Source organism: Misgurnus anguillicaudatus, chromosome 21, assembly GCF_027580225.2.
Source record: "Misgurnus anguillicaudatus chromosome 21, ASM2758022v2, whole genome shotgun sequence".
In the NCBI taxonomy this organism is placed as follows: domain Eukaryota; kingdom Metazoa; phylum Chordata; class Actinopteri; order Cypriniformes; family Cobitidae; genus Misgurnus; species Misgurnus anguillicaudatus.
In genome coordinates, this window is record NC_073357.2 from 31,325,918 (window position 1) to 31,335,611 (window position 9,694).

Below are 9,694 nucleotides of genomic sequence, written 5' to 3' on the forward strand. Positions count from 1 at the left end.
TAAGGTCTCTATTACAACAACTAAGGGTTAAAGTGTCAATCATATGTGGAGCAATGGCCTGTATGGTACATACAGGAAGTGCCAACTAATTATTAAGATGCCAAGTAGTTTTTGTAACATGGTCCCTCGACATCTAAATATTAAATATAATTGTTAATGATCAAGATTTTCATTAGATTATTAGTTTATTTTTGTATTTTACATTAAAACAGTTAGTCCTAGTAAAATCAGTAGCCTATGTGGTCCTTCGTTTAAATTGACGTCATTAGAAATATTTTTTATCTTTTATAATCTGTGTGTGTTACGTAAGGAATAATTGACGACGGGCCATTGAATTATAAGAAAATAATGCACACCAAGGTGGTAATGCGGCGCACTGACGCGAAGCGGAGTGCCGTTACACCGCAGGTGTGCATTATTTTCAAATAATTCAAAGGACCGGAGTCAATTATTGCTCTTATACCACGGTTACCACAAACATTGCTCTGGTGCCTATTTTTAAGACATTTGAAAAGATAGGTGTGCGGTTTACAAAAAAAATAATCAACACCCATAGAACATTTCTCAGCCAATCAGAATGCAGCATTCAACAGACCCGTGGTATAAACTTGGATAAGCTTTTATGTTGATGTTATTATTAATTGATTGAATTTCTTGATTCTGATTGGTCAGTCGTGAAATTCGCAGGTCTCTAATCCCTAACCACTAAAACTGATAACACAGCTCATCCGGGTAAGTTACTGTAAGTCATCGAATTTGTTAAAAATAGGGGCGGTTTCCCGTAGGCCTACAGGGGTTAGACTAGTCCTAGACTAAAATAAATTTAAGTTGCCACAAAATGCACAGAAGTAATGTTTTTAGTAATGCATGTTTGTTAAAACTAGTTAAACTGAGGCATAGTCCTGGCTTAAACTAATCCCTGTCCGGGAAACCACTCTTTTTTATATTTCCATATTTCGTTTCCAGTTATTTACTCACGTGTCAGGCAGTCGTGTAACGTAATAAATTACTTAATGAGTGATGACACGTATGTAAAAATTGAATTGGATGTTTAATTCTAATAAAACGACAACACAAACCTTTCAGTTTGTCCAAGCCAAGGTAGCATCAATATTGAAATCACCAGCCAATGCCTTTGTTAGTGAAGTTACGAGTAGTGCAGTTCGAAAGTCATACTTTCAGCAAACATTGGACGGTCACGGTCGTAAATCTGCGCAGATATAAAGTTTTGCTCTCATCCGTTGTAAAGATGAGGGGCACTTTATCATGTTCAAATTAAACTACTGCCATCTAGTGGCTGCTGTCGTCTACTTTATTTCAGAATCAACTCCCGTATGTAATTATTTCTGTTCAGTAAAAATTAAATGTTGGCAGGAAATTGAAATAAAACGTACAATTAATTGTTGATGAATTTTAATTACATTCAAAGTGGATATTGTTAAAAACGTATGTTCACTTTGTAACACTTTTTGGTAACAATTTATAATAAGGCTGTATTTGTTAACATGCATTATGCTATCAACAAACAATTCTACAGCATTTATTAATCTTAGTTCATGGTAATTTCAGCATTTACTAATACATTTTAAAATCAAAAGTTGTATCTGTCCACATTAGTTGATGCACCATACACTATATGAATAACTGTATTGGCATAAACAAACATTAACAAAGCTGGATGATATGCTGATGATAAACTATATTGCTTATTGTTACTTTATGTTAGCTAATGCATTTACTAATGTTAACAAATACAACCTTATTGTAAAGTGTTACCAATTTTTTATATTTTGTGGACATTTGATGTTGCTGAAATAACTCTAGTGACCTCTAGTGGAAAACAGATGATATAATATTATATTCAACAAATTAATGTTCACCTCACATTAACTATGTTTACTTAATTTTTTTTTAAATACATTTTTTTAAGTCACAACAACAATTTTATGAATTTGATTCATCATTATTTTACAATTCTTCATTCTGACTTTTTTATCTGAGAAAAATATGACCAGTTTAAAAGATATCTGTCTATCTTTAGTTATATAGTATTAGTACATGTACTGCATTTCTAGTAGTAATAGTAACAGTAATAGTAATGTGTTTTTTGAAACTCAGGACATTCACAGGTTAAGATCGAATTAATTTAATCATCTCCTCCACAGAGATTCAGAAGAGCTCTCTGGTAATCACCTTTAGTTTGTTCCTGAGGAAACACAAGACAAGGAAAAAAGTGATAAATAAGCTTCTTGAACAAAAACTGAAAAAATAAAAGGGTGATTAATAAACAGAAGAAAAAAGAGACCTAAATACTTACAGAAATTGTCTGGTGCAGAGATTTGCCAAAGTTCCTCCTGAACTCAGCGCGGACTTTCATGAGATCAATCTCACAACGAGAGACCATGATGCGGGTCACTACTTTGTCTTTAACACTTTTACCCTGCAAACATCAGAAAGGAAAGATTAAATGAATGAGAGCTGTGAGCTGATGTATGGTCTTTTTTATGCCTATTGTACATGTCAAAATGCATTTAGTTACTTACCTTCATGGCATCATTGAGTCTGCTGGCAAAATAAAGATGCTTGTTTTCCAAACACTCGACTGCAGAAACATAAAGAAAGATCTTAGGATAAAGTTTCATATTTTCCTCATAAATAAATGAATCCACTTCAACCCTAGCGGCTTTCAGTCACAAATGTATTTCTATAAGGCTTCTCACAAAATGTTTCTAAGCAAACAGCTTGTGATTAAGTTTAATAAAACATGATGGAGTGATTCCCAGAAGAAAGAGCATGAAAGAGTTACTATGCCAGCAGGCATAACCATAATCAAATGTGCCAAACAGATCTTTACATGCTGGTGTTTTGACAGCCTGGTGACAGTCTAATGAATGACAGATGGATGAGAGTTACCTAGTGTGATGAAGGATTTCTCCAGATCCCCCTTCACTTCTTTCCGAATGCTGTCCTTTATGTCATATGGACTGTATCTCTTATACCTTTCAAACACTTAGAAAAGGATGTTTTGATTAGGTGGTGCATTTGTTATAATAATAACAGTGTTAATGATAATAATAGTACCTTTTTGCAAGTGTGGGACACTCCTCTCACAGAATATTGATATCCAGGTGGTTACATCAGTTCCTTTTCTCTTGACTCCAGCATCATAAAGAGCCTGATCGTCACCATAACGCACAGCATTACAGAAAGGTATATGTTATGTTGATTAAACATGTTAAAGATATATTTTTTATATTATTTATTTGAGTGATTAAGGGCTACTTTGGTTGGTTCACTCACTCTTGCATCATTGTCGATCTTTTCATAGTCCACCACACTAGTTGGCTCATCCCTTTTGCCCTGTGAGCAAAAACATAGAGTAATGTTCATTCATTTTTTGTTATTCTGTATGATAGCCTATACTTTCATTTGATCTTACTGAACAATATATAGTAAGATCAATATCAAGATCATTATATAGCTCTTAAAATAAAGCTAAATAGTTTTATATACTAAAAAGGTGGTTCTTTTAGGCAACTTCAACTTTAATGTTTATTGGGGAACCAAAAATGTTTCTTAAAACACCTTGATTCATAAAAGTGTACAGTACACTATACATCCAGTACATTTAGGGGGCGTACACACCAAAACTTTTAAACGCGGCTGAAAACGCCTGGAGGCCGCATTGGTAGCTGTGATACTTCAGCTGTGAGCCGGTTGGTGGTTGTGATACTTGTCCCGCCCCTCCTCCACTGTGATTGGACGGGCGTGTGAGAACTGACATTGACGAGCGGAACTTTTCACCCAAAGTCTTTCAACTCTCAAGCTGTTTTCAGCGTGAAAAAAACGGGGGAAGGGTTTCATTTTTTTATTGAAGCTTCCCCGAACTCTGCCATTGATTAGCGGACCCCCACCTGCTGTTTGCATTCCTTTGACTTCCATTCATTTTGGCGTCACTTTGAGAGCGAATAACTTCGATGCATTTAAAGACTCCGTTTGTCCATTACTTATTTCTAAGAAACACGAAAATTTATAAAATGCTCCATTACCTTGTATCTTACGTTATGGCCCAGTAGAAGCAGTTTTTGTAAAAACAGGCTAACGATTGCGTCATAACCTGCGACTCTCTGTCACACAGTAGAGAAATTACCGTATGGACAGGAGGAGAAGCTCGCAGGCAATCTTTTACTGTCTATGAGGCAATCAGGTGGACATGGAGGCATAATGTCAAGGGAGAAGCCCATAGAGAGTCAATAAAAGCAACGGGACAAAATTGTTCCTTTTACTGTCTATGGGTGATTCAGATTTCTATTGGCACAGCTATTAGAAGACTCACAATCGTCAGACAGGTTGCTCAAGTGACATCCACGTCATCAAGCTCAGTTTGAGTATGCGCAGTACGCCAACCCCCAGGAAGTGCAGGCTTTTAATTGACTTCACTTGTCTTCGTTGAATCCAATGGGGTCGTTGTGTCCATTTTTTTTACTGTCTATGAAAAAACGCTAGCTGCTGGCTTATTTGAAAAACGCCGAGTTTCCATTGGAAACAATTGAAAACATGCGCACCAGCTGCGGGCGTAAAAACTTTGGTGTGCACGCCCCCTTACAGTACATTCTAGTTATACATTTTATCAGTTATGTGTGATCCCTGGGAGTTGAACCTGTGGTAACACAATGCTCTACCATCTGAGCTACAGGATCAGTTTGCAAGAACCCTAATATTATTTGCATATTTACATATGAAGTAAAATGACACTGTTCTATTACAAATATTTTCACCACAAATATTTATTACAAATAATTACAGTAAAAACTAGTTATATAATATATTTTACCTGTACAAGGGCCAACAGCAGTTTAGCAAAATCTCCAGATGTGTCTCCAGCTACATCCTTATCCAAATCCTTTTTAAACACTGAGATGGGGAGAATAATATAATGTATTGTATATATTTGTATATGCTGCGAAAGCCACTCATTCACAAGCTTTTACTTACTTTCTTTATAAACTTTCTTGATCTCCACCAGCTCCTCAGAATTGCGAGAGCACAAAATTTCAATAAGACTCTCCTCATCAGTGCCTAACCCCTGCAAAAACACACTGTTAACTACCTACAGAAATGATATTAATGTCAACTTTAATTCAAATGACAACAACTGTGAAACCACTTTAAAGCATATGCATGTCACATTCTAGACTTAAAGGAGCTGAATGGTGATTCTTCAGAAGTAAAGATGCATCATTCTGAACACACCTTCACTGAAACTTTTAGTTCAGAGGCATCAAACTGTGGTGTGCTCTTCATCAACCCCAGAATCAAATTCTCCAGAGAACCAGAAAGCGCCCCCTTCAGGGCACTTAGTAAATCCTACAACACAAACATACACAAAGGATCATTTATCCTTTTTATAGTTTTCTATACTTTTTATAGTAACTTCATTAGGTTTGACAATGCAGATTATATCTAAGAATGACGGTGTTTACCTTCTTTACTTTTTTCTCATACACAAACGCAATTTCAGTCCTTTGTAAGTAACTGCGTCTTGTTAGAATATCAATGATTGTCTGCTCATCCACACCTGAGTAAAAGAAGTCAAATATGAATCAATGACTGAGAGGAGGAGATGGACTAAAAAAAGAAAGCCACAAAACACATAAAGCATCATTTAGCTGGGGTTCATCTTCTGCCTAAATGACAGATTTAAAGGAACAGAATGTAGGATTGTGGCCAAAACTGGTACTGCAATCACACAACTGGTGGCCAATACACAAAATGACAACATAAACATCAGTTGAGGGCTACAACTCCCCTTTTTAAATGACAATATCCTGGCCGGACCACTGTGGTCAGTGATATAAGTATTTGAAATGAAAATGATTTCTTAATGTCTATATCAGGGTCATTTTATGATTAATTAATATAAATATCTTACATACTATTCCTTTAAATCCTTTTTGCATCTTTTTATTTAAACATCAATAAACAGAATAAAGCATTCCTAGCACATATTTCTTACAATCCCACTCGCACACTTAGCTGCTGCATGCATGGGTGTTATTTGGCATTACATTTATTATTGCTGCACTGCAATGAAGAATTATTAAGTAGACTTTAAAATTACACATGCCAGTTTTCTTTTATTGTGTATGGATGCAGAAGCTGGCAAACATCAAAAGTGATATAAGACACTGATTCCTATGTGACACCAGATCAAGTTATGTCTACAGAGAAGTACTCTCCACCCATTGTAGCTGAAGGCAAGTGTAGCTAAGTCTCAAATTTTAAATAACCACACATCCTGCTTAAGAAGACAGCCAACGAGAAGTCCAAAGAAAGTTTGCTCTGCTCTTAGAGCAAATATTGTGCACGATATAAGCTTTACAAAGAGCAGAAGTATTTGTGCCATCCCTTACCTTTGGTTTTAATGGCAGTTTCTATTCTGGCCGCATCCATTTCTGGATTAAAATCGAAAACTGGCAGTAGTGTAGGACATTTAGGTTCTTTCTCCTGAAAACACAAAATAATCATATAAATACATTAGAAATGCAATAAAAAGGATATGCACTATAAAAAATATAACAAAAAAAGTATAAATATTGTACACTGTAAAAAATGCAGCATGAAGTTAAAACTTGGTTTTGCAAGTCAATTCACTATAAAAAATGATATCAAATCAACATATATTTTTTATGTTACTTTAACTTAAAGGAATAGTCTACTCATTTTCAATATTAAAATATGTTATTACCTTAACTAAGAATTGTTGATACATCCCTCTATCATCTGTGTGCGTGCACGTAAGCGCTGGAGCGCACTGCGACGCTTCGATAGCATTTAGCTTAGCCCCATTCATTCAATGGTACCAATCAGAGATAAAGTTAGAAGTGACCAAACACATCAACGTTTTTCCTATTTAAGACGAGTAGTTATACGAGCAAGTTTGGTGGTACAAAATAAAACGTAGCGCTTTTCTAAGCGGATTTAAAAGAGGAACTATATTTTATGGCGTAATAGCACTTTTGGGAGTACTTCGACTCGGCGCAGTAACACCCTCCCTCTCCCATTATGAGAGGGAGAAGGGGAGCGGACTTTTCAGGTGAGTCGAAATACTCCCAAAAGTGCTATTACGCCATACAATATAGTTCCTCTTTTAAATCCGCTTAGAAAAGCGCTACATTTTATTTTGTACCACCAAACTTGCTCGTATAACTACTCGTCTTAAATAGGAAAAACGTTGATGTGTTTGGCCACTTCCAACCCCATCTCTAAATGGCACCATTGAATGAATGGGGCCAAGCCAAACGCCATCGAAGCGTCACAGCGCGCTCCAGCGCCCACGCGCACGCACACAGATGACAGAGGGATGCATCAACAACTCCCAGTCAAGGCAACAACACATTCCAACATTGAAAATGAGTAGACTATTCCTTTAACAAATTGTGTTAAACACAAAAAATAGTAGTTTGAATTGACTTGCATAACCAAATTGTTTTAACTTCATGCTGCATTTTTTTTACAATGTACTATTTTAAGTTTTGACTGTGATGAGTTGACATAACTTATAAAAACAAGTTGAAATTGTTTAACGTAATTTGTTAAGTTAAAGTAACATAAACATATGTGTTGATCTGATATAATTTTTACACTGTTTGTATATAATATTACATTTATGTCAAAACAAACAGTAAATCATTGCATATGTGTCATTACAATCATCTTACCCCTCCATAACTCAGTGTGAGCTGACTCAAAATCTGAGACACTAAGGCCATTGTCCTGCAGTCGATCGACAATACATGCAATGATCCACGACTGGTGAGAAACTACTGAAGATGAAATAAAAGACAAACACAGTGTTTTATAACGTTGTGCAACCTCACCCTTAGTTTCAAAGGTCTATGTGATGGTTGTCATAAATTATATTATGGGGCATTTCCCTTAGGGGACTGCATTAGTCTGGTGACTTTACAGGCAACTATGCATGCAGATTTCAATGTGCATTACTGGTGTATCTAAAAATGCATATTGCAAACATAAAGAGACTAACAGCCTGTTGTGCTGTTGTCTCTAGCAATATAACAGCGGGTAAACAGTGATAACAGAAAATCATTTTCTCTGCAGTATAAATTATGAGGTATGTTTGATTTTCAAATGAGAGAGGAGGGTTTGCTCAAAGTTTGTTCAGACGCACCCAGATCCACACCCAGTACACATTCCACAGATGAACCTCTGACCATCACACGCACGCACGCACGCACACTCACACACATTCAACTATTTCTATATGTTAACGTCGTCTTTTAATAAAGTTCACAATACTTCATCTATCTTACTGTAAAATTACAGTAAATGAGTAGAGCTAGATTAAATGTGTGTTTTTTCCACTGGGGACACACTAAGGACTTGTAAAAGCATTCTAGTACTGGACACACACTTTAAGATTGCTGTAACTGTAAACAAAGACTGAGCACAACAGGAAAAGACTGGGCCTGATCAGTTGATATGATGACTAAATGACATTCATAATCTGTGGGAAAAGCGTTAGGTGTGTCCCCATTTTAAGTTTATTAACTGTGAATCATAAGAGAGAAAGGTATGAATCTCACCTGAGACAGATGATGATGTGATGAAGTGATAAAGTGCAGATCCAGCTGTGTCTCTCAGAATGGGATTTACCTCTTTAATGGTGTCAGCAAATGACTCCTCCTATCAAAGCCCCACACACTCACTCACCTACTGTACTAAGTCATTAAACAATTACTCATTTACTAGGTTACACATACTTTATGAAACTTTACTATGGCAACCACATTTTCCAACCAACAATTCAAAGTTTCTATAGATTATTGTTTCCACAGCAACAGTATATTTGGTTTTGCAATAAGTAAAAATGAATTCATGATCAGAAACAGAAAGAGATTTTTTACAATAGGGATGCCATATAAATTATTTATTAGTTCAGCAGTCCATTTAACATCTGCTGTTTTGTCATATATGCGTATGCCATTTTTAAACCTAATATGAAGGGTCTATTTTTTATCCAAACATCATTTAAAAAATTGAACAATGATATGCATATACATAAACTGATTTTAACAGGATACTCGTTTTTTATTTAATTTACATTTTACTTTAACAGTGGATTCAATCTGCACATTTGATCAGTACCTGAATTTGAATGAATCCTCAACTATTTTTTACTCAATTTTCTCCAGACATGCCCACTAACAATGAAACAGGATTGACAGTGCAACATGCACATTTAATGTTCAATAAAAGAGAGTCAGAAAGTAAACGGGTTTGTTGTCTCAGAGGGAGAGGCAAAAGCACAATACATGGGGAAGGGGTGAGCTATGCCTTTTGTATATTAGTTTTAACTAGATCGAATGGAAAATGGACATAGGGACTTTATTACAATGTATAAAATGTATCAGAGTTACAAACTAAAAAGTTATCTGTTGATGTGTGTGTGGTATTAGGATAACAAGGGCACTTTGGGATTCACAGGAAGTTTGCTGAAGGTGGAGAAGCACAAATAATTCCTATCATGACCCCACCAGAGTCACAACCAGTGTCCTGTGCTCGCAGTCATAGCGATAAAGACGTGGGATGGGTTTTATAGTAAGAGCAGCCATCGCACACACATACATGTATTGTATCTCACTATAGGCTGAAAGTAAAAGCCAAGTATAAG

General features: G+C 36.0%; 1 protein-coding gene across 2 annotated transcripts; it reads right to left on the minus strand.

Annotated features, from left to right (window-relative positions):
* Positions 1 to 1,963: 1,963 nt before the first annotated feature.
* On the minus strand, positions 1,964 to 8,752 carry anxa2b (annexin A2b). 2 transcript variants are annotated; one of them, XM_055202470.2, is made up of 13 exons: positions 8,607 to 8,752; positions 7,722 to 7,826; positions 6,414 to 6,507; positions 5,484 to 5,578; positions 5,254 to 5,367; positions 4,996 to 5,086; positions 4,835 to 4,914; positions 3,301 to 3,360; positions 3,082 to 3,175; positions 2,914 to 3,009; positions 2,544 to 2,602; positions 2,318 to 2,440; positions 1,964 to 2,206 (listed from the first exon to the last, which is right to left on the minus strand). In XM_055202470.2, exons 2-13 carry the CDS (start codon positions 7,770 to 7,772, stop codon positions 2,147 to 2,149), a joined length of 1,017 nt encoding a protein of 338 aa, XP_055058445.2. In that variant the 5' UTR covers positions 7,773 to 7,826; positions 8,607 to 8,752; the 3' UTR covers positions 1,964 to 2,146. The 2 variants fall into 2 exon arrangements, with proteins under 2 accessions (XP_055058445.2, XP_055058453.2); XM_055202478.2 differs by having other exon boundaries at positions 7,722 to 7,823; positions 8,607 to 8,672.
* Between the last annotated feature and the right edge of the window lie 942 nt (positions 8,753 to 9,694).